At 45.3% G+C, this 27,663-nt stretch overlaps 1 protein-coding gene across 11 annotated transcripts in view; it reads right to left on the bottom strand.

Annotated features, from left to right (window-relative positions):
- CCDC13 (coiled-coil domain containing 13) overlaps positions 1-22,682 on the bottom strand; it is a 53,915-nt gene extending 31,233 nt beyond the window's left edge. For 2 of the 11 annotated variants that reach the window (XM_042999190.1, XM_042999199.1), the window contains exons 1-6: positions 22,540-22,679; positions 17,957-18,157; positions 8,449-8,675; positions 6,065-6,213; positions 1,936-2,078; positions 312-401 (exon numbers count right to left, since the gene is read on the bottom strand). In XM_042999190.1, the coding sequence (XP_042855124.1) occupies positions 312-401; positions 1,936-2,078; positions 6,065-6,213; positions 8,449-8,675; positions 17,957-18,013 (666 nt within the window). In that variant the 5' untranslated portion in view covers positions 18,014-18,157; positions 22,540-22,679. The other 9 variants (XR_006222215.1, XM_042999191.1, XM_042999192.1 and 6 more) reach the window with 9 other exon arrangements.
- Between the last annotated feature and the right edge of the window lie 4,981 nt (positions 22,683-27,663).

The raw sequence follows: 27,663 nt of genomic DNA, 5'->3' as shown, positions 1-27,663 counted from the left end.
GAGTGGGAGGCCAGTTGGACAAGGCCTTCGTTGCTGGTCCCCAAATTCTAGGGTTCCAGGGTCTTCAGGCCCCTCCTGTTCTTTCTCTCTAGGGACTGAATCAGAATTAGACCTGGCCTCCACTGGGGCATTCTTGGCCTCAAGCCACGGACTTCATTCCCTGATGGCTGCTCTGAGGATGCCACAATGGTGGGCACTGGCTCAGCAATGGAGGTGGACCCTGGACACAGGCGCCTATACTCACATAGAGGACGGGAGACCCAGGCCCACGGCTGCCTCCCAGACTCCCCAGCACAGAAGAGAATTCATACCAAGGCTCTGTCTCCCATCTGAGCCCTCGGCGCCTTGGCTCCCACGTCGGTGGCCGCCTTGGCTGGTAGCCTGGCCTGGGCCGCCTGCAGCTGAAAAGTAAATCTCGCACTTAATATTGGATTCTGCTTGGCAACTGCTGTGCCTGAGTGCAGTGCCCCGGTGCCGCCACGGGTGTGTGGTTCACCTTTCAGCTCACTTTAGGGCCATTAATGGAAGAACTCTCCTCTACAAACTGCTGCGATGAGAGAGGGTTTAATCGATTGTCGGCCTCACTGCCCAACCACACACTAGAGTAGCACCAGGATTCACTAACAGCTTAACACATAATAATACTGCAGCCGTGGTCTGTATCCCAGAGTTCTGTCCACAGTCTGGGAGGTGTACCATAAAGGGACTATGGATTTAATGTGACTGATGAGGAGACAGGGTCAGAGACGCAAAGAAACCTGCCACATGGGCTCATGGCCTGTAGCCAAGCCCAGCACTGCATACAGTCAACTAACCCTTTAATGCTTTCCCAGTTGTTCACACGAACACCAGACTTTGTCTGGCAAGGCTGGGGTGTGGTCTCTGACCTCATCTTGCTTCACTCTTGGCCACATGGGTTTCCTCCCAGACTTTCTTCCCCACTCAGAGTCTTGGTATCTGCTGGGCCCTCTGCATGGGGGCCCATCCCCCCTCTCCCAGTGTGGCCCCTTCCTACCCTCCATGGACTCACTGTGTGTACCTACTCCTCTACGAGGCCCTCGGTGCTGGGTCTGTCTCTGAGGAGGCAAGGCCCATGCCTATTTTGCTCCCCCACAGGGCCTGGCACAGAACCTGAGCTGGATCTCAAACAAATTGTTATAGAATAAAGAAGCTCTCATTCAATGCCTACCACAACAACTGAGGAGAATTTTGGGGGGCAACAGAATTGGATTTGCGATGCAGCACCACCATGTGCTGTATGACTTGAGAAAGCCCCCTAACCTCTTTAAGCTCCAGCTTCTTCAGCCACATAAGGAAGCTACGTAGGTTTTCTCTAGCATATGGATTCCATTCCAGCTCCTAAGGGACCATGAAGTGCTTGGGCTGTGTCCTTGCAAGACTGGAGGGGTCTGTGACTAGCTGTGGGAGGGCAGGCGGCAGCAGAAAGAGGAAGATGGGCAAGAGTGAGACCAGCTGGTAGAGTGCCCTGGCACAAGGTTCCCTGTTAATTCATTTAGCAGACATTTATCTAGTACTTGCTACGTGCCAGGCACTGGTCAAAGCATTTTACACTTAATCTTCAGAAAACCTTAGGGTGAGTACTCTTATTACTGTCATGTGACACAGTGAGTTTATAGCCTGCTCAGTGTCACAAAGTAAGGCAGCTTTGGAGTTAAGATTCACCTCTAGGTGGTCAGGCTCCGGGTCGGCGTCCTAACCGCCATGCCGCCTGCCTCCCCGTGCCCTGTGCCCCCCTTGCTTCCTGACACACTTTCCCCTCTCAGGACGTGACAAAGACTGAGGAACTCTTAGCGAACACTGACCCACAAGCCCTTCAGAGGGACCCAAAGCATCTAAGTGTGGCTCCCTCTCTGGAGGAGTGGCCCAGGGTGCTGGGAGTCCCCTCCAGAGGCGGCAGTGACCAAGGCCCCTCACTTCCCGCTCCAGCTCCCGGATGCGACTGTTCAGCTGCTTCGCTCTGGTTTTCGCACCCTCTGACTCTGCCATCAGCGCCCGGTTCTTTTTGGACAGCTCGACGATTTTGGTGGCGATCACATCCCCGGCCAGACCGGCTGTCCCTAAAGTGAAGGAAAACTGGGAGGTCAATTAAAAGCACAGGCCCACACATCAAACTCATGCCACACTACCAACAGCCCTGGGGTTTGAAAAGCTGAAACCCTCATGAAAGGGCAGAGGCTCGGGGGAGTGACTACACACGTAGGCACCCTGAAACCCCACTCCGATGAGTAGAAAGGCAGCCATTCAGGAAATTACAAAATCCGGAAGCAGAGTTTTAATTCTATGGGATATCAGTTTATTGCCCCAATTCTCCATGCCCTCCTCAGTGACACGGTTACACACCCGCACCCTGTGCTCTGTGCCTTCCGGCAAATCGTGTGTGCCCCCCTCGACCCCTATGCCTGCCTGACTCTGGGCTCAGCCAATGACTTGTTTGGCCATGGGTTGTTAGCAGATAAGGCACAGGTAGAGGCTTGAAAAGCACTTGTGCAGTTAAAGCCCCCCCTTTTTCACTCGTGCCATCTCCACAAGAACACAGCCAGGCCAGCTGGCTGGGCCCAGGACGAGGAAGAGAGACACGTGGAATAAAGCTAACCCACCCTGGTCAAGCCCGACCTAGATCTGCTGAGCCCCAGTTAACCCCAGATGTTTGAGCTCAATACATGCTTACTGCCGAATGCCGCCAAGATTATGTGGTTGTTTCTGACACAAAGCTTTGTGGTGACACCTAACCAACACAGAGGCATGCACCCATTTAATAAATATTTATTGAGTTTCACCAAGGGTTGGGCACTCTCAGTACTAGGGATTCAACAGTGAATAGAACAGACTTATGGAGTTTACATTCCAGCAGGGGAGACAGATAATAAAAAACAAATAAATGTGCATTCCAGTGCCTGGGAGGACTGCCTGCTATGAAGCTGGGCAAGGGGATCAGAGGGATGGGGGTGACGCTATTTTAGACGGAGTGGTCAGGAAGGAAGGCCTGTCTGTGGAGATATGTGTGAACAGAGACCTGGATGAATGAAAAGTGAGGGATCAAGCCATCAAGAAGAGTGTTCCTAACTAGGAAGGGTATTCTAAGAAAAGGGCACAGCAAGTGCAAAGGTCCAGGGGCAGGAATATGTTTGGAGAATCTGAAGCCCATCGAGCAGGACGGAGTAGCTAGAACACAGTGGGCAAGGGCAGGAAGCTGCTGGCAGGGTGTGAATGTGGGAATCTGAACTGTATGGGGCCGTGCAGATGGCAGGCAATGGGAGCTAGCCCAGCTCAGCTCCTGACTGACGGGGTAGCCTCACAGTCCCCTGTCCACGTGTGCAACGCAGGTCTGGTCAGATGGTCTGCAAGTTCTCTGAATGCTTCCGACATTCCAGCAGTGGGTAACCAGCAGGGACACCTTCTTAGGCCTGTTTTTTTAACACGACTGTCATGTGCCTTAGAACGGACTGAGAGTGAAAACTGGTGGAAGGTATACAAGGGTGCTTGATGGTTTTCAAACTGACTCAGCCCAGGCCTGCAGCTGCCCCTGGCCTCCTCCTACCTGCTGCAGAGGCTAGGGACACTTCAGGAGAAAGGGCTCAGAACAGGGATGGAAACCAGACATGGAAGGACACATGGTCCAGCAGTGAGTTTTCTGTGTTATGCTTTCCTTCCAGGACTCAAAAGCAGCATAAATCCTGGAAGTAGATGTCATGAAGAGGTCCAAGAGAAGCCCTTTGTGGTCTAAGGGGCAGGAAGGGGCACTCAGAGAAAACAAGAAAAATCCTCTGTTGTTTTTTTTTTTTTCCTTTCTATTCTTTCCCAAGCCCCACTCTTTTTTTTTTTTAAATCTATTTTTAATGTTTTTTATTTATTTTTGAGACAGAGAGAGGCAGAGCATGAACGGGGAGGGTCAGAGAGAGAGAGACACAGAATCTGAAGCAGGCTCCAGGCTCTGCGCTGTCAGCACAGAGCCCGACGCGGGGCTCGAACTCACGGACTGTGAGATCATGACCTGAGCCGAAGCCGGACGCCCAACCGACTGAGCCACCCAGGCGCCCCCCAAGCCCCACTCTTGAAGCTGCAATCCCATGATAAGGGAGCAGCAGTGAATGAGCAAGGACAGAAATACTAAATGGCTGGGTAAATATAATAGATTATTTTTGTCTCCTTAGGCTCTGTAAGATATGTGTAATGATTGAGAGCAAATATTATAACATTATCTGTTGGGATTTTCAATATATAGAGCTATAATACATATAAAAGTTGCATTATTATGGGGGAGGGTAAAGGGACCCATATGGTGGTAGTTTCTTTGTTCCACTTGAACTAGTAAAATATTAATTCTAAGTAGACTGTGACAAGTTATGTATTTTGTGATTGCCTGAGCAATCACTAAAAAATTATGCAAAGAAGTATAGTTTAAAAAAAACCAACAGAATTAGGGAGCCTAGGTGGCTCAGTCAGTTACGCATTCGACTTCAGCTCAGGTCATGGTCTCACAGTTTGTGAGTTTGAGCCCCGTGTCGGGCTCTGTGCTGACAGCTCAGAGCCTGGAGCCTGCTTCGGATTCTGTGTCTCCCTCTCTCTCTGCCCCTCCCCTGCTCATGTTCTGTCTCTCCCTCTCTCTCTCTCTCTCTCTCAAATAAACTTAAAAAAAACAAAACAAAACAGAATTAAAGCAATCACTAAAAATCCAGCCAAAGGAAAACCAGTCTGTCGGCTGTCGGCAGACTGTCCCTTGAGGCCTGGTCTAAACACACATGCTGGGCCAGTCAGACCTTTCTCTTCAAAATTTGACACTGGAAATCAGAAATGGTGACTGCACAACATGGACTGGATTTAAGAAGTCCTGAGGAAGAGATGGGGCTGGCAGTCAGACGAGGCCTTGGGCAAGCTGGCAGAGACAGCAAAGAGACGGCACGGGGCAGGCTGGGCGAGAGGGAATCACCCCTGTGTCCACAGGCTCCTGGGGAGGGGAAGCGTCTCCTCCTTCCCCCCTGGAACTCATCGGCTTCTCTATGGCCCTGCCAAAGGGCAAGCTGCCCCTTCACATCTGAACCTCAGCCAGGCTGGGTGTGTTTTTCTATTCCTCACAATACAAGTCCTTCCCTTCAGTGTTGTTTTTTGTTTTAGACAGAAAAGGCCAAAGAATGGAGTGAGGCACAATAGTGACCAAGGGCCTTTAGGACACCGAATTCCCATTGGCTGTTAATTCTCTACTGGTCCTCTGCATGTACCTACCCTTAAATACACTGGCTCTCAAAAGGCAGGGAGGGACACTCTGGCAGATGCCGGGTGAGGCCCATTGTTATCTGCGGTTGGTCACACTGACCTTCTGGTTTAGTCAGCTACCTGGGAGTTGCTCAACGGGTATACATGGAACAGAGGACAACCAGGGCCAAGGTCCCCACCAGATCTGCAGGGCCAAGGTCTAGCTCATAACCACAGAGCCAATGTCCAGTCACACCCTCAGAACTAACGTCATGCCCAGACCCATATGGCCAATGTCCCTACCAACACAGCCAAGGTCCAGCCCAGACCGAAAGGGCCAAGGCCCACTCTAGACCCTACTAGGTCCCAGGAAATTCCCTCAGAACAGCTAACTTCCCTGTCTCGTCCACTTTTCTGGAGCAGCAAGTGCTGTAGAGTGAATGCCTGCTTCCACTGGGGTTTTTTCACATCCACAACACAATGGCTGAGCCAGAGCACCAAGATAAAACGGACCGTGCTGGCCCGACAAACGTGCAGCAAGAATCCACGGAGAACCCCTGTCATGAGTCCTAGCCAGGTCACCAACACTGCCCAGAATGCCTGCCGACTGTCCCTGCTGCTCCTGTGCTCTCATTTCTTGGCTCACTGGCCTCCTTGGCCTGCTCTCTTCCTCTACCTCTCCTTCATTTCCAGGACTCATCTGCATGAACTTGACCATGGCTGACCCTTGGCACTCTCTCTTGAGCACGTGTGCTCTGGAACCTGCTCTTTGCCCTGCCCAGGGGGCTCCATGGCAGCTCGGCCAGCTACCTGGAGATCAGGGCAGGCACTGCCACAGCAATGGTTGAGCTACCTGTGAAGGCAAATCTGTCCTCTTCTATTTTCTTTTTGAGATGTTTGATTTCAAAGTCCCTTTCCTTCAGCAGCTTATACAACCGCCCATTTTCATCCACTGTCTCCCTGAGCTGCTCTCGAAGGTGTGTGATCTCCTCTTCAAGCATCCTACAAGGGCAAAGGCAGAATTATAGGGACCGAGGGGCAGGAGTCAGGCCTCCACTGCCCAGGCTTGTTGTACCTGGTTGGGCACTAGGTGGTGAAAAGAACTCATCTGTACAAAATGGAAAATGTCAATGAGCAGATTTTAACACACTGTTCTCAAAACCGAGTGACTATGCACACATACTCACACACACATGCACACACATGAAAAGAGAAAAAAGGTCTGAATTACATTGTTTACTATGGATTTAAGAAAGGGCTACATAACTGACTGCCTCTCTCCAAGAATTCATACTCATTCAAGCATCCATGGAACATGGATAAAAATGTATCATCTTATAGGCCACAAAGGCAATCTTAGCAAATTCCACATAATGGACATCATACAGACCTTTTTGTTTAATGGCAATTGACTAAAATTAGAAATCAATACTAAAAAGACAGCAAAAATATAAAATAAAAAACAAACCCCCAAACCCATCATACGTTTGGGACTAAAAAAAACAACAACAAACCACATGCCTGGGGAACCTGGGTGACTCAAGTCAGTTGAGTGTCTCACTTTGGCTCAGGTCATGATCTCATGGTTTGTGAGTCTGAACCTCATATCGGGCTTACCGGTATCAGCACAGAGCCCACTCCAGATCCTCCGTCCTCCTCTCTCTCTGCTCTTCCCTCACTCACATTCTCTCTCTCTCTCTCAAAAAAAAATATTTTTTTTAAGAAAGACACATTTCTAAATTATTTATAGGTTGAGAAGAAATCATAGCATGTACCATGAAGCATTTAGAACAGACTGACTGCAGTAGCAATATATATAAAAATGTGTGAAATGCAGGGGAAGGGTAGAGAGAGAGGGAGACAGAGGATCCAAAGCGAGCTTAGCACTGAGAGCAGCAAGCCCGAGGCAGGGCTTGGGCCCATGAACCGCGAGATCATGACCTGAGCCAAAGTCAGATGCTTAACCGACTGAGCCACCCAGGTGCCCCAAGACACTGATAGTCTTAACTGCATGTGTATATACACATACACATACATATTAGAAGACCACATAGGAATTGTCTAAGCCTTAAGTTGTGCCTAGGTCTCTAGGTTTCAGGTAAACCTGACAGAAATCAGAGCAGGTGGTTGGTTTTGTTCATCATGAGTTGTCTTGCAAGGTTCTCTCCAGCACTTTAAAACACGAGAACCACATGATTGATGGGTCTGTGATCATTTCTACCGTGAGGCACAGAACAGGCTCCCTAGGGACAGTTGTGTGGGAAGTGAGTAAGTTATAGATGTTATAGGGAATGGTTATTATTAGTTAACAGCTGATATAATCATTACTGCTGTTATTCCACCAGTGGCTCGGGCCTCCACCAATTCCAGTTTCTCCAATTTGGGAAAAGATCATGTGGAAACATAGGTCTGGGGTTAACTTAGAGCTAATATCTTGGAGCCACAGGAACTTTTCCAATTATTGCACAACCTGTATGTTTTTCCCTATTAAGATTTTTTAGTGGAACATTTGAAAGTTGAGAAACCATAAAAAGTACCCATCTGAGGATGGGTAAGATAGATTCTGGGCCAAACCAGAAGCAAAGAGACAACTCAACAACTATTGTGGGGTTTTGGTTTTTTTGTTTTTGTTTTTGTTTTTTTGACTATCAGAGAATTTTGTATCAATATAGACTTCTGCTTTGACAACCAGTATAAATCAACATGCACTGAATTTAAAACAAAATGAGAAGATTCCAGATTACTTTCAACCTTTTCACCAACTGTGAAAAACCAAGGAACCCACCAAGAGCTTTCTTAGGACAGGTATGTTTATGGTTGTTATGTGTCAGGAAAGGGAATTGGCATAGGAGAACGATCTCAGATGAGAATTTGCAGCAATCATCACTTATGAACCATCAGAGTTAGCCAACCACCTCCTCAGAAACCCAAACACGGTTTTCATGAAAGAGAGACGGAATAAGAAAATCCAAGTGAATAAACTAAACCCTGATGAGTTTCAAATTTTCAATTTGACTTTGAACAATTTTTATACACATTTCATACCAACTTATATCCACGGGAGCACAGATCTATCAGAGGCAAATCTTCAGTAACAACCTCTGTGTCAAAACCTCTGTGGCCCAACTTATACACACACATCTAGTCAACCTGATTGTCTAGCTGTCTGTAATCATTTCTCCCCCACCTTCCCTACCTCCCTCCAGTGCTCCTGGGAGGGTTCAAGTTTGCATTTACCTCTGCTCGAAGCTGTTTTTTGAGTTTTGCTCCCCAGCTTGGAGAAGGCTGAGGCCATCCGAGATCTCCAAGGGCTCTTTTTGGTCATCAATTTTGCTTTCGAGGCTCCGTTCCTTTTCCCTCTGTTTCTCCATCTGCTTCTGCAACCTTTTGTGCTGCATCTCCTGCATGGCCTTGAACTGGAGCCGCAAGGTGTCCCGTGCACCTTCATCTGCTGCCATCTTGCCCTAGGAGTAGGAAAAGAAGCCTGCGCAGAAGCAAACCCCAACAAGCACACATTTCCCAAGAGTACTCAGCACACAGTCAGCTCTGTCTACAGCCTCCAAGTCTGCAGTACCCTGCTTAGCCTTGTGTGTATCCCTATGGAAGCCTGGAAGACCCAGCCTCACCTCAAATCCCCTGAAAGCCAAGGCTGAGCTGAACATCCTCCCCCTGCCCTGAATGTGCCACCAGCCTGCTCCCCATCGCTCAGACTCAACACTGCTCTCCTTCCTGTCTCTAAAAGCAATGGCTCTCCACACTGGCTGGATATTAGAATCTCCTAAGGGCTTCTAAAATATAACAAAGCTTGGACACATCCTTGAACCAATTAAATCCCAATTTCCAGGAGCGGGGTTCAGACATCATATTTTTTAAATTCTAAGTATAATTTACACATGGTAAAGTACATAAATCCTGAATGTACAGCTCAATGGACCATTACGTAAGTATACATCCCTGGGGTGACCACCTGGATCAAGGTATAAGTACTTCCTGTCCCCAAGCAGACTATCTTGTGCCCTCTCCAGGCAGTCATTCCCCCCAAGAAACCACTGTTCCGACCTCTGCCATTGAAGATGAGTTTTATGTTTTCTTTTTAATCTTTAAATTCTACCAAAGTATAAGTCATTGACAATAAAATATGCCATTTTATGTGTGCAAATGAGTCTTGACAAACACATATACGTGTGTCAGCCACCAGCAGCAGCACTGTAGAACATTTCTATCACACCAGAAAGGTTCCTTTGTGCCCCTCTGCAGACAATCTCCCTGCCAGTCCCAGTCCCAGGCAAACTCTGATCTGCTTTTGATCCCTTACATTTTGTCTTTTCTAGAATTTCATATAACTGCAATCATACAGTAGGTAGCCTTTGTGGTTTGTTTTTGTTTTGTTTTGTTCGTGTGTGTGTGTGTGTGTGTGTGTGTGCGTGCGCGCTTAGCAGTACCTTTTGGAGATTTATTAATATTGTTGCATGCATCATTAGTTCATTCCTGCTTATTGTTGGGTAAGTATCCCATCACATAGATATACTACAGTTTGTTCATATATTCACCTGTTATTGGACACCTGAGCTGTTTCCATTTTCAGCTATTATGAATAAAAACTGTTACAAACATTCATATACAAGAAAGTCTTTGTGTGAGCATATGTTTTTATTTCCCTTGGGCAAATATATAGAAGTGGAAATGCCAGCTTATATGGTAAATTTATGTTAGCTTTATAAGAAACTGCTAAATTGTTTTCTAGAGTGGCTGTAACATTTTACATTCCCACCGGCAGTGTTTGAGAGTTCCAGTTGCTCCATATCCTTGCCAGCACTTAGTATGGTCAGTCTAAATTTTAGTCTCTCTAGTGACTATGAAGTAGCATCTCAATGTGGTTTTAATTTGCATTGCCCTGATATCAGATTATATCGAGCATCTTTTCCTGTGCTTACTGGCCATTTTCATATCTTCTTTTGTGACATGTCTATTGATATTTTTTGCCCATTTTTAAATCACGTTGTCTGCTTATTATTGAGAGGTCAGAGTTCCTCATACATTCTGGGTATTTTTGTCTACTTTTGAACTTCAGGTAAACAGAATAACAGAGCACGGACACTGGAATTTTTAAACGGCCTCCTCATGTCTGGTGCTAAGCACCCCTGCCTGAAACCAAACTGAAGTCACATCATCCACCCACCATCCAAGTAGTGATAAATCTCGTTGATCCTCCATAAATGTCTTTACATAAATGTCCGTGTATTTCCAGCCCCACTCTCATTATGCTCACGACCACCTCAGGGCATTTGTACTTGCCATTCCCTCTCCCTAGAATGCTCTCCCCCCAGACATCCACTTTACTCACTTCTTTCAAATGTCACTTTATCAGAGAGGTCTCTACACCATTCCATTGTGGAAAACTTTCTTATTCTCACTCCCCACACCCCTTACCCTGTTGTATCTTTCTCCACAGCACTTAGCTTCGCCTGACACACTGCATGTTTATTGATTGCTTCTCTCCCTCTCTGCCAGTCCTACAATGGCAAGCACGATCTGATGTTCACTGTTGGATCCTCAGTGCCTAGAACAGGGCCTGGTGTGTAGCAGGCAGGAAATGAGTATTTGATGAACAAATGGCAGATGGTTCTGTCCTAGGACTGTTCAAGCAGGTCCTTACTGCCCTGGCTGCCCTCTCCTTTTTCCTACTTGTAGTCTACCCTGCATTGGCTGGCTCTTAGCACAGCTCTTAGTCTGACACACTCCTGCACCAGAGAACTTCAGCAGGTGCCCATTAGCTGCAAATCCAAGTCCAAAGGCATTAAAGGTGTTGGGGGATTAAGCCTCTGTCTCTTCTTCCAGCCAACTTTCCCCTTCTTAAGGCCAGTTCTAGTCTCACCTTGCTGCTCTGTCCCTATATGTCCTTCTCCCCTAGACTTAAACCTTGCTGGTTCTCCCAGGCCCAGCACAAACACCACATCCTTTCCTGAGCCCCCAGGAAGAACATGCCCCCTGCCTGGCCACCCCCAGCTGCTCCAGCAACACCTTTCCACTGTACTTATCCCTACCCTGTCCTCAGGGGTGGTCCCAGAGCCTACACCCAGAGCTTCTTAAAGCTGTCTTAATATTGAATCTGCAGGGATACAATCCAAAAGTACTGATGTCCACGCCCCAGGCCTGGAGGATTCGATCTAACTAGTCTGGGGTGGAGACCAGGCATGGGGCTGTGTTAGTGCTGCCCAGGTGGTTGGGATGTGCTGAGAACTGAGCCCACGGTATGGCCTTTGAGCCTGTCACAGCAAAAGAGGAGCTGGTGTTACCTTGGAATTCCTCACTAGGTAGCTCTGCCCTGTTAGAGGAACTATATAACTATAACTATAACTATAACTATAACTATAACTATAACTATAACTATAACTATAACTATAACTATAACTATAACTATAACAACTATATCACTCTGCCCTGTTAGAGGAATTAACTCAGCAAGTCTGGGTTGTCCACACCCTGCACACTCCAAAGGAAGGTTTGGCCCTTGACCTGCTCTGAAGGAGGTAACCTCTAAGTCTTAGGTATATCCTGCCTGACAATAAAGCCTTTCTTTACCTGGGCTTGGGCCACTCAAGGTGGTCTATGCTAACAATGTGATTTTATGATGGAGACCTTGTGCCATGCCCTATCAGCTTTACCTCTGGAAGGGTGGGAAATTGAATGACTAAGGTCAGTCATGTATGCAGTCAGCCATGCGTGTGTGACTGACCCCCAGTAAAACCCTGGACCCCAAGGCTTGAGTGAGTTTCCCTGGCTCGCAATGCTCCATGCATGTTATCATGCATTGTGGCTGGGAGAAGCAAGCACTGTTTCCGAGATGCCACTGGGAGAGGACAACTGGAAGCTTGTGCCTTGTGTCTCCTGGACTCTGCCCAATGTACCTTTTTCCTTTGCTGATTTTAATCTGTGCTCTTTCATCAGAATTAACTGTATACCAGCTTTGCTGAGTTCTGTGAGTGCTTCTATCAAATCGTGGAAGCTCAGGATAGTCTTGGGGACCCTCAAACTACAGGAACCCCTGGACACCTCTGCTGAATGTGTGACAGCCATAGATAAGCCTCTGCTCAGACTTCATTAAACAAGCAGACAAGCAAAAGGGTTTTTACAGGGGACTCAGTCACACAGGCACGGCTGACTGCACAGCTGACCATAGTCACTCAATTCCCCATTCCATCTTTTGGGACACCTAGGGATATAATGTAACTTAACAATCAGACTCAATGTTATATAAACGGGAAAATCAGACTTTTTCTGTAAAGGGCCAGATAGTAAATATTTTAGGCTTTGTGGGCCATATGGTTTCTGTTACAAGTATATTCTGCTGTTGTAATGGAAAGCAGCAATAGACAAGACAGAAATGAGTGGGTGTGGCTGTGTTCCAATAAAACTTTATTACAAAAATAGGCAGTGAGCTGGATTTGGACTGTGCGCCTTAGTTTGCCAACGCAATTTAGGGGAATTTCACCTGAAAAAGTGCCTAGAGATTCAAGAAAACCCTATTGAGCCTATTATTTGAAAATATAACTGGAGAGTTTAAAACTAAGTTTATCCTGTGATTCCCTATTTTTTGTAGATTATAAGAAGGGACCATCATATACTTCATTTTCCAAATTGGGTCACCTTGGAGAGTGAAAGGAAGAGCTATTAATAATCATTCTGGGTCAACAGCAACTTGGAAAAGCAACTTGGAGGCTGTGACTAGCATATAAAACAGCGGTTCCCACCCCTGCTACACACTGAAAACACCCGGAGCTTTTAAGATACTGGTGCCTGGGTCCCCCACCCAGGGATCCTGATGTCATTGGTCAGGGTACAGCCTGGATGTTGGACACTGCTGGTCTGGGCTACCGTACAAGTAGCTTGGCCCAAGCTGAGACAGCACCTGAGTTTCAGGGTGAACTTGGTCTATCCCAGCTGTGTGAGTTAGAAAGTTTCTAGGGGCACCTGGGTGGCTCAGTTGGTTAAGCGTCTGACTTCGGCTCAGGTCATGATCATGGTCCATGAGTTCGAGCCCCGTGTCGGGCTCTGTGCTGACAGCTCAGAGCCTGGAGCCTGTTTCAGATTCTGTGCCTCCCTCTCTCTCTGACCCTCCCCCCATTCATGCTCTGTCTCTCTCTGTCTCAAAAATAAATAAACATTAAAAAAAAAAGAAAGAAAGTTTCTAGACCTCTTTGGGCCTCAATCCCTCTTCAGTAAGCAGGAGATGAGAAGGAGACCATAGATGTGCTGTAAGGGGCAAATGCAAATTGGGTGGTGGTGCATGAAGGTACTTTGTCAGCTATGCATGGTAGGAACAAAATACTATTTTTTCTCCCTTTCTGGTGGTCTGTCTTGGGGAATCCCTTCCTCCTTCTCTTGCCCCACATACAGAGGCTTCCAGGCCCTCACAGTGATTCTTGTGACCCATTAGCAGAAAGCCTTCTCGGGCTACTGGGCCCACAGTGACCCAGCCCCATGACATAGCTCCCTCTAGCCTCCACAGCCACTCCTTCACATCACAAGGTCACCTCCTCTGCACCTTATCTCCTGCCCGCTCACCCCAATATTCCCCTGGTGCCTCCCCATCTCTCTGGCTGCCTGCCTCCCACCTTCCCTGGGCCTTGTCTGGGTACTTCTAACCTATACTGCACCTGATCATTTGGGATCTTTTTAAACCAGATCTGAGTGGCTCCTGCCTTTCCAAGACCCGGCCAGGACTCATGGAGGGCACTCTGGCTGGTCTGAGAGCTGCATCCACCCCACATTTTTCTTTAACTTGTTTTAACTTGTTTCTTTAACTTGAATTTGTTGTCAACATTCAAACATCTGTAGGGGCACCTGGGTGGCTCAGTCGGTTAAGCGTCCGACTTCGGCTCAGGTCATGATCTCGCGGTCCGTGAGTTCGAGCCCTCTGTGCTGACCACTCAGAGCCTGGAGCCTGTTTCAGATTCTGTGTCTCCCTCTCTCTCTGACCCTCCCCCATTCATGCTCTGTCTCTCTCTGTCTCAAAAATAAATAAACGTTAAAAAAAAATAAAAAACATTCAAACATCTGTAGATTTCAAGTAAATCCAGATTTCCAGCTTCTTTTTGACAAGTTTACAGGTTTGGCCGTGCTGGGTCCCTAGCCTTACATGGACAGCAGCTTCTTAGCAGAAGGAGTTCCCTCCGGGCAGGCTATGCTCTTTCCACTCAACACCATCCCTACCACTCCCAGATGCTGCAGCCGGCACATCCACATCGGCTGTCTGGTATCGTTGCTTGTAAATGCTGTTCTTTCTCTCACACCTGCTGGATTCACTCACTTTCATTTCCCATCAGTCCTTGCAGATGTTTGGTTTTGTAACTCCTCCCAGTGCTCAAGCCTGGAGGCATCTCACAGGCTTGTTTCAGCCACTCTACCTTCCTGGGATGCCTTCCTTCCCAGGCTCTTCCCTCCTCGCCTCTCCTCCTTCCCCAAAACTCCTGTTTAGCTTGAAGATTCCCCTGGGGACACTCTGTAGACTCCTAGAATCCCTTGGGCATCCCTTGATCACTAAATTTACCTTAATGTATTATAATTATCTATGGCTTTGTTTCTATTCCTTTTACTAAGAGGACTCTTAAGGGCAGGGATCTTAGGTCTTATTTCCTAATTTTCAGCATCTTTCCCAGAATGGGCCTTCAATTAATATTTTAGAATTGTCACTGAATATAGCAGGTGCTCAAAGACGAAAGAAAAAAAATGGATGAATGATACAAAGAGCAAACTGGTAGTTGCCAAAGAGGAGGGGGTGGGAGACGGGTAAAATGGGGGAACGGGAGTGGGAGTTACCGGCTTCTAGTTATAGAATGAATACGTCACAGGATGAAAGGCACAGCATAGAGAATATAGTCAATGGTACTGCAACATTGCTGTAGGTGACAGATGGTGGCTACCCTCATTGTGGTGAGTACAGCATAACATGGAGATGTGGAATCACTATATTGTACACCTGAAACTATTGAAACATTGTGTGTAAACTCTACTTCAATTAAAAAAAAATTTTTTTTAATGTTTATTTATTTTTGAGAGACAGAGCACAAGCAAGGGCGGGGCAGAGAGAGAGGGAAACACAGAATCCGAAGCAGGCTCCAGGCTCTGAGCTGTTAGCACAGAGCCCAATGCAGGGCTTAAACCCATGAACCATGTGATCATGACCTGAGCCAAAGTCAGACGCTTAACCTGAGCCACCCAGGTGCCCCTACTTCAATTTTTTTTATATAAAAAAACTTAAAAAATGAATGAGTAAATAAATGAATAAAGAATAACTTGTAGGGGCGCCTGGGTGGCTCAGTTGGTTGAGCATCCGACTTCGGCTCAGGTCATGATCTCATGGGATGATAATCGTTATATACTTCACAGGGTGGCTGTGGGGATTAAATGAGAGAATGCATGGAAAGTGTGTATTACAGTGCCTGGCATGTGACCACTCCTGACAGTTTATCTATTATCATCTTTCTCATCATATGAGATGGGGTGTCCTCAACCCAGTCAAGTCTGTGGGAGACAGACAGCACGTCTGCACCGACGGGGCACCTTTGGTCTACATCAGCCACCAGGGCATTAGCATCTGCTCTGTCAGGGATTTGGATGTCGTTGGTCTGGGCTGTGGCCTGGGCATCTGTCTATTTTTATTTATATTTTAAATTTTATTTATTTTTTTGCATCTATTTTTAAAGTGTCCCAGGTGAGTCTAATGATGAGTGAGGCCTGAGAATAAGGGGGGCAGGTGCTCTGAGAGGCTGGGAAAACCTGCAGGAGAGGGAGGCACTGAGTCAGCCTGAAGTTGAGTGCCAAAGAATCTGGCTCCAGTGGAAGAAGAGGGCGCCAGGGGTGGGGGGCAGAGGGCTGTCCTGTCAAAAGAAGAGCATTTGCAGAGAGAATGTGATGAGTGTGGGGAACCGAGAAAGGCTCAGGACGGACAGAGGGCAGCGCAGAGGTTTGGGGAGGGACTGGAAAGAAGGCCTTATCTGGCTCACCTAAGGAGCCTGAACTTCAACCTGAAGATGATGGGGATGTTTAGAGGATGCACACAGGATCGCACTTGCATTTTGTGAAGCTGGAGACAAAGGGGCCTAGTTGGGAGGATGCTTCCGGGAAGGAACGTGGTCCTAAATCAAGGCTGCGGCAGTGGGGATGGAGAATGGGGAACGGGAATGATGCCAAAATGGAAGAAATGTGAGGCAAGTGTGCAGGAGAGGAGAGGGGAGTCTAGAAGGTTTGGGTTTGAGTGGCTGGGGAGATGGTTATTCCAGGCAGAGGAGTTTTCCAAGCTGCTGGCAAGCCCAGTGCCAGGCACTGCTGAGTTTGAGACTCCCTAGGCTTTCCACATGGAGATGCTGGGTGGGCCTGGGGCTCGGAAGGGCAGCCTGACCTGGGGCCTCAGGTGGCCAAGACTGGGGTGTGGACAAAGCACTATGGGGAAAGGGTGAGCAGGAGGCTAGGTAGGAGGTGGGAGAGAGAAGGGGAAGATGGAGGAAGAAAAGATGCTGGGAGCAGATAAGAGGTGAGCAGATATTACTAGGCAGAGAGGGGAACAGATGGGTGAGTCTGAAGAGGCAGGGTGGACTGATCAGGGCAGAGGCTGGGGTGGCAGGAAGCTGCAGACAGGGGCAACTGAAGGGTGGATGCCAGCAACCTTCTGAGATGGGCCCCGACCACGTTCTTCTTTCCCTTCCTAAACAATTTAATTGCAAATCAAGGTAGACCCTTGACCAAAGACAACATGGATCTAAGCAGGGGATGCTGATTCCCAGGAAACAGAAAGGAAAACTTCTACTTTTGAAAAACAAAAGAAGTAATGCTAAAGCTAAGTTTTTCAAAACACCTGTTGGCCCTGCCTGATTCCTGACTACTTCATGACAGTGTGGTTGGTGTATATTAAAAGCAGGAACAAAGATATGCCTGCCGCTTATATTTGGGGGGGGGGGGTCCAGATGAAAGACTGGAAGACTTTCTGTCACCTTCCACCTACCCTCATGGTATAGAAACTGTCATGTTCATCTCTGAATCTTGTCTCTGCAGCACAAGCCAGCATGGGTATGCAGTGGGTGCTAAATGAACATTTATGCCATGAATGAATAAAGGAACCACAGCAGCAATTTCGGCTTTAGAGCAAACAGCACTAAAGACACTCAACTTGATTTCCTTTGCTCGTGTAGGATGTGGGTCAGAAGATCATTCAGCAAATGTTTATTGGCATATGAATAGCTCTCTCCTCATGGAGTTTCTAGTCTGGTGGAGGAGACAGGCATTGATCAAATGATCACATAAAAAAGCATAAAATGATAATGGTGATGTTCTGAAGGAGATACATAGTGCTGATAGTCTCTATCAGAGAGTTTGATGTAGCCTGGGGGAATCCAGGAGAGCAATCCCAAGGAAGTGAGCTGTGACCGGAAGTACGAGTAGGAGTTAAGTAGAGGAAGAGCATTTGGGACAGAGGCACAGCATGTGTGAAGGCTCTGTGGCAAAATGAAAAATGGCAGTGCCTCTAATGATCAGTGCCCTCTACTCCCCCTGCATAGGTAATCCATCAGCAAATTCTCTTGGTCTACATTCAGAATATACCCAGAATCTGAACACTTCCCACCTCTTGATCCTTACTGTAGCCTCCTAATTCATGTCCATACATCTGCCCTTGCCCTCCACCCCATGGTCTTTTCTCAACACATCAGCCAGAGAAACCCTGTTAGTAGGTAAGTCGGACCATGCTCACCTCAGCATAAAAACAGGGCCCAGTGTAATCTGGTTCCTCTTGCAAACCATCTTTCATTATCAAGAATGCATCAAACTCACAGACTTCCACGCTGGCTGTTCCTCTGCTGAAATGTTCTTCCCAGGATATTTACATTTAGTTCCAGGATTTTTGTTGTTTTTGTTGATTCTTTGGGATTATCTACATAGACAATCAGGTCATCTGAGAACAAGACAGTTTTATTTCTTCCTTTTCAACCTGTAATGGTTACTTTTCCTCCCTCATTGCCAGACAAGTAGACAGGTATCTACTCAAAGGGGATGTTTTCAGGGAGACCTTCCCTGACCACCCTACCTAATAATGCATTCTCTTCCCTTGCTTCCACCCCTTGAACTCCCTCTCCCCTGCCCAGATTTATTTTTCTCCATCACATTTCTCACCATCTGATATACAGAACATTTTACCTACTTATCACCTATGTTCTCCAACTAGCTTGTAAGCTAAGAGTGTACATTTTAATCTATTTTGTTCATTACTGTACTGCAGACCTGTAACGGTATTTAGCACACAGTAGGTGCTCAGTAAATATTTCTGGAACAAATGAATGAATCTGACCTCCCTTAGTCCAACCATCTTTGGTAACCAGCTGCTGTATCTGTGAATATGCTACTCGCATGTAATTGTAGCAAATGTTTAGAAAGCATTTCTTTAAAATCCATCTTAAAAACATTTGTGCCTTCTACATGTGGTGCTTTGAGGGCATGACCAGTCGTCTTGCTACTTGCTCTGGACTTGAGTAGTAGAAGCAAAGGTGCGGAGGGTTTCAAAAGTTAAAGCTGAGCAGAAACTTCTGACATGTAAAGAGTTTTAGAAGTTATCATTCCTATCCTCACGATAAGAAAAAGATCTAAACTAAAAATCAACAACTGGAAATCAGTGGAACTTTGAATCCTTAGACAATTGAGGTCACAGGGCCAAGTACTGCCCTGAATATTGGAGAGTCAGGTGAATACAGAGAATCACAGTTTACTGGAGCAGAAGCCTGCAGCTAGAGTCAATATGGGTAGAAACACTAATCTCTAACTGATGAATTGCTGACGACCTTGTGTGGCTTAGGTTGCAGTTTTAAAACTCCTCGGGGTTCAGCCCTCATAGTTTTGTGATTTTTATCTCCAGGAACCCTACCAGATTCTCACTACGAAAAACAGAGGGAAATCTGCTCCTGTTTTTGACAACGGAAGAGGAAAAGTAACAATTAAAGATTGGAAAGAAAAAAATAAAACTGTCTTCTTCTCAGATGACATGATTGGTTATGTAGAAAATCTCAGAGAATCAACAACAAAAACAAAATCCTGGAACCAATAAGCAATTACAGCAAGGTCGTGGGACAGAGGTTAATATACAACAGTCGATTGTTTTTCTACCTACCAGCAAAGAGCAACTAGAAATTGAAATTTAAATGCAACACCATCTACATTCACCTTAAACCATGGAGCTACTTGAGTATACATCTAACACGTATATGTAAATATGTAGATGTACATAAATGTATGTATATAAAAAATATATGTATATAAGTATATGTAAAAAATCTGGGGGTGCCTGGGTGGCTCGGTCGGTTATGCGCCCGACTTCAGCCCAGGTCATGATCTCACGGTCCGTGAGTTCGAGCCCCGCGTCGGGCTCTGTGCTGACAGCTCAGAGCCTGGAGCCTGTTTCAGATTCTGTATCTCCCTCTCTCTCTCTGCCCCTCCCCTGTTCATGCTCTGTCTCTCTCTGTCTCAAAAATAAATAAACGTTAAAAAAAATTTTTTAACAAAAAAAAAAAAAAAGAAAAGAAAAATCTGTATGAGGAAAACTAGAAAACTCTGATGAAAAGAAATCAAAGAAGAACTAAATAAATATTCCATGTTCATGGACAGGAAGACTCAATACTGTTAATAATGTCAATTCTTCCCAACTTGATCTGTAGTTGCAACTATAGGTCCCAATCAAAACCCCAGCAAGCTAATTTGTGGATACTAACAAAGTGACTCTAAAGTTTATATGAAAAGGCCTAGAATAGCCAACACAATATTGAAGGAGAAGAACAAAACTGGAGGACTAATGCTACCCAACTTTAAGACTTCCTATAAAGCTATAGAAATTAAAACAGTGTGGTATTGGGGAAAGAACACACAAATAGATCAATGGAACAGAACGTAGAGAGCCCAGAAATAGACCCAGACAAATAGATTCAACTGATCTTTGAAATGAAGCAAAGGAAATTCAAGAAAGAAAAAAGCCTTTTTAACAAATGGCGTTGGAACCACTGGACATCATGTGCAACAAAATAAATCTAGACACAGACCTTACACCTTGCACAAAATTACATCAAAATGGGTCATAGACCTAAATGTAGAATGTAAATGTAAAACTAAAAAACCACTAGAAGATCATATAGGAAAAAAATCTAGATGGTCTTGGGTTTGGCAATGAGTTCTAAGATACGATACCAAAAGCACGATCCATGAAAGAAAAAAACTGATAAGTTGGACTTCATTAAAATTAAAAACTTCTGCTCTGCAAAAGACGCTGTTAAGAGAATGAAAAGACAAGCCACAGTCTGGAAGAAAAACTTTGACTGCAGAACACATATCTGATAAGGGACTGTATCCAAAATATACAAAAGAACTCTTGAATTCAACAATATGACAACCCAATCAAAAAGGGAGCAAAAGATCTGAACATACATTTCACCAAAGAAGATATATAGATGGCAAATAAGCATATGAAAAGATGATCAGTATCATATGTCATTAGGGAATTGCAAATTAAAACAACAATGTGATACTACACATCTATTAGAATGGCTAAAATCCAAAACACTGACAACAGTAACTGTTGGTAAGGATATGAAGCAGCAGAAAATCTTATTCATTGCTGGTGGGAACACAAAATGGTACAGCTATTTTGGAAGATAGTTTGGCAGTTTCTTGCAAAGCCAACCATGTCGTACCAAATGATCCAACAATCATTATTTACCCAAATGATTTGAAAACTTGTGTCTACACGAAAACCTGTAAGTGAATATTTATAGTAGCTTTATGCGTAATTACCTAAAATAAAGAGCAACCAAGATATCCTTCAATATGTGAATAAACAAACTGGTACAACTATACAAGGGAATGCTATTTAGGGATGAAAAGAAATGAGTTATCAAGCCATGAAAAAAACATGAAGGAAAGTTAAATGCATATTGCTAAGTGAAGAAGCCAGTGTGGAAAGGCTACATTCTGTATGATTCCAACTGTATGACATTCTAAAAAAGGCAAAACTGTAGAGAAGTAAAAAGATCAGTGGTTGCCAGGGGTTGGGGAGAGGGGAGGAGGGATGAACAGTGGAGTACAAGGGGTTTTCGGGGGAGTGAAACTTTTCTGTAGGATACTTTAATGGTGGATACATGATATTATGCATTTGGCAAAATCCATAGAACTGTACAACACACACACACACACACACACACACAACCCATTAATGTAAACCATGGACTTTTTAACTTAATAATAACAGATAGCTTTATCAGTGGTAACAACTAATATGCAACACCAATGCAAGATGTTAATAGTGGGGAAAGGGAGGAGGAGTATATAGGAACTCTCTGTATTTTCTGTTCAGTGTTTCTGTAAATCTAAAACTGTTCTAAGAAATAAAGCCTATTAATTAGTTTTTGTTTTTGTTTTTAAGTTAGGGCTAAGTCTACATGGAAGGAAGTCTGGCTCAGGAAAGACTGGGAGCCAAGGGCTGGGGAGAGTGGCACCCACCCATTACTCTACTTTCTGTAGCAAAGCAAAGATCCCAGAGGACAGAGACCAGTGACGAAGGGCTGAGGCCCCTTCCAGGCATGAGCCTCCTCTGGCCCTACCAGACTCCGTCTCGCCCCCCACCCCCCCACCCCGCCTTTATTATGTTAGCCTAGTGTATTCCTAGCAACAGCCTAGGGTCCTGGGGGTGGAGAGGAGAAGCCCAAGAGATTGGGCGCCCTGTACACCGACTGTCTCAGGTAGCATCAATGCAGGGATCGGTTTGAGGTGGGGTGGGGTGCAAATGTCTGGTTCCCCGGGCGGGAGTCCCGCTCTGAGGGGACTCTCTCGTCGGCTCGGCCCCCCTGGCGGGGGGGGGGGGGGGCGCTGGCCCTGACTCGGGAATATGCTGGAAGTGGATGCCACCAAGTCGCGTAGTTCCCATTCCGCCTCTCGGTACTCGTGCGGCAGGGCTCCGTAGCAGATACCAGGACAGTGCGCTGGTCAGACGGACCTGGGCCGGACTTCTGACCATGCCACCTGCTGTGTGACTGCGGGCAGGTGACCCACCCTCCGAACTTCACTAACCCCTGTACTGCATGGGAACTACGTGTCTGCCTGGAGAGGGAAGAGGGCTGTATGTGGAGACTCACAGAATGAAGTGGGGCGAGACCTCGCCCGCCACGCGTGCAGGGAGCGTCAGGCCAGGGGCAGGTCAGGGCGCCCGGGCGAGCGCGTGCGCTCCGGCGCGGGTCCGGACCCCCCAATGGCTGTGGGCTCCCCCGGCTTCTGCCTGGGACTTCCGTCCTTCCCCACACTTACAGCGGTCACTGCGCTCTTCACTTTTAGGGCCGCAGCGGCTCGGTCTCTTCTGGACGCCTGCACGCGCTGCCCCGACAACCGTCACCAGGGAAACCAGAAACGCTCTATGAGTGACGTCACCACGTGTCTACGGAGGCCGAGCGGGCGCCCGGAGCTGGAAAAGTGAAGAAAAGCGCAGGTGGGGCGGGTTGAAGCAGTTTGGGGAAAAGAGCGGTGGGCTGGGTGGGAAGAGGCTTCCTGTGCCTGAGACTTTAAAGTTGGCTCAGTCGTCCGATTCTGGAAGGTAGGTTTTAAAAGTTTCGTGGGCCAAGCATTCTACGCAGAGATACACAGCCCTGCAGGAGAGTTGAAAAGTGAATGGCCCACCACGAAATTTGACACGTTCACAATGTCTTCGGAAAATGCTGGGGAGGGGCACTTGGGTGGCCCAGTCGGTTAAGCATCTGACTTAGGTTCAGGTCAGGATCTCACAGTTGGTGACTTCCAGCCCCGCATCAGGCTCTGTGCTGACAGTTTGGGGAGCCTGGAGCCTGTGTCTTCGGATTTTGTGTCTCTCACTCTCTCTGCCCCTCTCCGCTCACACTCTGGTTCTCTCTTTCAAAAATAAATAAACATTAAAAAAGAAAAAAATGTGGGGGAAAATTGTGTTGTGGTAGTGAAAAAAGCGGGACGCAGAATAGTAATTGCTAAATAAACTTGTGTTTTTTTCAAACACAAGTCTGGGAGGAATATATAGAAATATTTTTTAAAAATGGTTATTTTTGGGTGGTGAAATTACAATGCTGTTTTTATTTTTGCACCTTTGGGCATGTTAAAAATAATGAATATGGTCTATTTTCATCGTGGAAAAACACTTGTTTTTTGTTTTTTTTTAAGTCACTGCCCAATATAAGTCGCTACTATATTCAGGACTATATGCAAGTGGGAGGCAAATTTATATGAAATACGATTCAAGGATGCTTTCTAAATATTTATTCAGGCCTTTATAATTTGAAAATCATCAGACATGTCATAGTTGCTTTTCTTGCTTTTTCTCCCCCCCATGAGGCATTCACCCTCAGAGACCTGCATGGACATGTGGCACCAGACCACCTTTTGCAACATCAACCAGAAGAATATTGACAGGATATAATCCATCTATCTTTTCACGTTTTATTTGTATTCATGTTTCTGGTGTATTTTCTTCTATTCGATTTTACAACATTGATGGTAGTTTGCATATCCACCACCACAGTCAGGATATTGAACCTTCATTCACCGCAAGGATCCCTCTCTTGGGCTTTTCTAACCACACTCACATCCCTTTCCCACCTTCCAGTCCCTAAACCCTGGTAACCACTGATCTGTCTTTTCTAAAATGTTGTCATTTCAAAAATGTTATATAAATACACAGTATCTAACTTTTGGGGACTGACTTTTTTACCCAGAATAATTCTTTGGAAATTCATCCAAGTTGTTTTGTGTATCAATACTTTGTTCCTTTTTATTCTGAGTAGCTTTCTACAGTATGGATATGCCAGTTTAACCATTCACCCACTGAAAGACTTCTAGGCTGTTTCCAGTTTGGGGACATTACAAATAAAGCTGATACAAACATTCATGTACAGTTTTGTATATGAATTTTTCCTGTACAGTTTGGCTAAGGAATATAAAATGGTGCGGCCTCTATAGAAAAGTTTGTCAGTTCCTCAAGAAGTTAAATGATCCAGGAATTTCACTTCTGGATATATACCCAAAATATGAAAGCAGGGACTCAAACAGATATTTGTACACCCATGTTCATAGCAGCACTATTCAGAATAACCCAAAGGTGGAAACAACCCAAATGTCCATCAACAGATGAATGGATAAACAAAATGTGGTCTATCCATACAGTGGAATATTATTCAGACATAAAAAGGAAAGAAATTCTGACACTTGCTACAGTATGGATGAACCTTGAGAACATTATGCTAACATGAAATGGACCAGGCATAAAAGAACAAATATTGTAGAATTCCATTTATTTTAGGTACCTAGAATAGGCAAATTCATAGAGACAGAAAGTAGAAGAGATGTTGGCAGGGGGGAGGGGAAGAGGGAAATGAGAGTTATTGAAGGGTATTAAGTTTCTGTTTGGGATGATGAGAAGGTTCTGAAGGCAGATGGTGGTAATAGCTGCACAGCATTGTTAGGTGTACTTAGTGTCCATGAGTTGTATACTTAAAAATTGTTAAAATGGTAAATTTTGTTATGTATATGTTACAACAAATTGTTTTTTACTTTTTTCATTTTATTTTTTATTTTTTAAAATTTACATCCAAATTAGCATACAGTGAAACAATGATTCCAGGAGTAGATTCCTTAATGCCCCTTACCCATTTAGCCCATCCCCCCTCCCACAACCCCTCCAGTAACCCTCAGTTTGTTCTCCATATTTAGGAGTCTCTTCTGTTTTGTCCCCCTCCCTGTGTTTATATTATTTTTGTTTCCCTTCCCTTATGTTCATCTGTTTTGTCTCTTAAAGTCCTCATATGAGTGAAGTCATATGGTTTTTGTCTTTCTCTGACTGCCTAATTTCACTTAGCATAATACCCTCCAGTTCCATCCACGTAGTTGCAAATGGCAAGATTTCATTCTTTTTGATTGCCGAGTAATATTCCACTGTATATATATACACCACATTTTCTTTATCCATTCATCCATTGATGGACATTTGGGCTCTTTCCATACTTTGGCTATTGTTGATAGTGCTGCTATAAACATGGGGTGCATGTGTCCCTTCGAAACAGCCCACCTGTATCCCATGGATAAAAGCCTAGTAGTACAATTGCTGGGTCATAGAATAGTTCTATTTTTAGTTTTTTGAGGAACCTCCATACTGTTTTCCAGAGTGGCTGCACCAGCTTGCATTCCCATGTTACAACAAATTAAAAAAAAAAAAATCAGTTGCACAGATTTCTGTGGATCTAACCACTCTTTTTTCTAATCCCTAAAAATTAGGTCCTTCCCACAGTTCCATATAGCTCCAACTATAAAGTAGGACCTTTATCTATGCTTATTTATTTTTTAAAAGATAATCATAAGGCCACCAAATAGATTTTCCTGCACTGAAACTATATGCTTGCTCCCACAAATCAGTAAATATAGCATAAGCAGACAGTGATCCTCTTCTTACTATGAGAAGCAAAGTTGAATTGAATATCAGAAGTACCTGGGTTTCTAACTCTCTGACATGAGTCAAGTCACAAACATCAACTTTCTTCTTGAAATAACAACAGTACTGGGGCACCTGAGTGGCTAAGCAGCTGCCTCTTAATTTTGGCTCAGGTCATGATCTCATGGTTCATGGTTTTGAGTCCCGAGTCCAGCTCCGCGTTGATATGGAGCCTGCTTGGGATTCTCTCTTTCTCCCTCTCTGCCTGTGCTCTCTCAAAATAAATAAACTTTATAAAATAATTACAATAGTACCGTTTATTACCATGATAATCAAATAGGTCATGAATGTTCTTTGTAAACTGTGAAATACTCTTCAGGTGTATTATTACATATTTAGCTGTTTTTGCCTCAAAATGGAAGCAAGCTTTGCTGCAGCTTAAAACTAAGGCTCCATTAGGCTCTATGCATTTCAGACTTCTCCAATTATGGACTTCAGCTTTGCAGATCCAAAATCTGATTTGGTCATTATACCATAAATGTCTCTTGGGGTTGGACTTAACAGCAGTCATGGTATTAAGTGACTGACATGTAAACCAGAACACTAAGCCACTAGTTTACGTTGGGGAATTGTGACCCATATCCAGGGCCCCTCCCTTCCCAGAATCAGACACCCACGAAACCAAACGAGTCATCAGAAAGATATCGTGAGCATGGATTCAAAGCAACCAGAAGCAAACTACCTTGAGATATTTTTAACACTCATCACAATCAGGAGCCTCCTCCCCGCCCCACCCCCCCATAAAAATTGTTCATTTTCTCTAGGTTCAAGATCCTTCTGGCTGGATGGTGCTGTCTCTTCAACTCACCATGGATTTGGGCTTCCTTTGTTGGCTACCAGCCTCTCATAGACTCCCCCTAGTACACTTTTGTTTTAGCATAACACCATTTTGGCTATTCAAGTCTTAGTGTTTGTATGTATGGTGATCTCACCCATCATATGCTGATTTTATTAGGAAACTCAATGTTCTGCCAAGATTCAGTAGTCCTTGCTTCCAAGGGATCTCTCTGATGGATGAGATCTACCCTGCTCTCCTCCAAGCCTTCAACACAATGTATTGGTAATATATTTTTATATTTTACCCCACATTTCTCAATTTCACTCTTAGCTCATATCATGGTCTTTCATAAACACTTGAATGAGTCACCTGGTCTCGGTAATTATCGTTTTTTTCCTATTGCTTAGGTCCCCAATGCCTTGTGTACTTACTAGTTTTTAATTTACCACCTTCACAGTAAAGACCATTTATATGGGGGGATTTCTTCATCTTTCTTCTCATAAAGGCCAAAACAAATACTGAGAATTTTCATATATGAGGAAGAAGCAGCTATGGAATATTGGCGGGGGAAATGGACCTCAGACCTAGGTGGGTAATGAATGTGTATATGTGTGTGGTGGAAAGTGGAAATGAAGATAAGAACAATTATTTATTGAACAGTTATTCCTTTATATACCTGCCTTCCCTTCCATCATGCAGTTTCTCCATGTGACCAGGCTCTTGAGTTCTGGGTCATGCTCTGCCACTTTTTAGTTGTATGGCCTTGGGTAAATTACAGCTTTCCTTTCCTATGTTGGTAAAGTCAGGATAATACATACTTCTGCATTTTTGTGAAGAACTAATAGAAGACTATTGAAGCATTTAATACACCGCAAAGCAGTGCACAAAAGTATTATTATAGTGGAGCATGCATTGTGTTTTCAACTCGTCATGGCAAGATGTGAGAGAAAGGAAAGTCCACCGTGGCCTAGAGAGTTCAGAGAAGCTTTCCCAAAATAGAATTTGGGTTAGGTCTTCATGGTGTGCACTTGAACTGCCTGGGACTGCGGAAAGGGAACATTCAGGAAACAGGTAAAGCATGAGCAAAGGTGTTGGGGGCGGTGGTGAGCACAGGGCTTCAGCGCTGCTGGACGAGGTAGCAGAACAGGAG

This window comes from Panthera tigris, chromosome C2, assembly GCF_018350195.1.
Source record: "Panthera tigris isolate Pti1 chromosome C2, P.tigris_Pti1_mat1.1, whole genome shotgun sequence".
NCBI lineage: Eukaryota > Metazoa > Chordata > Mammalia > Carnivora > Felidae > Panthera > Panthera tigris.
Note: the sequence above shows the minus strand (reverse complement) of the source record. Positions and strands in the feature narration are given on the sequence as shown.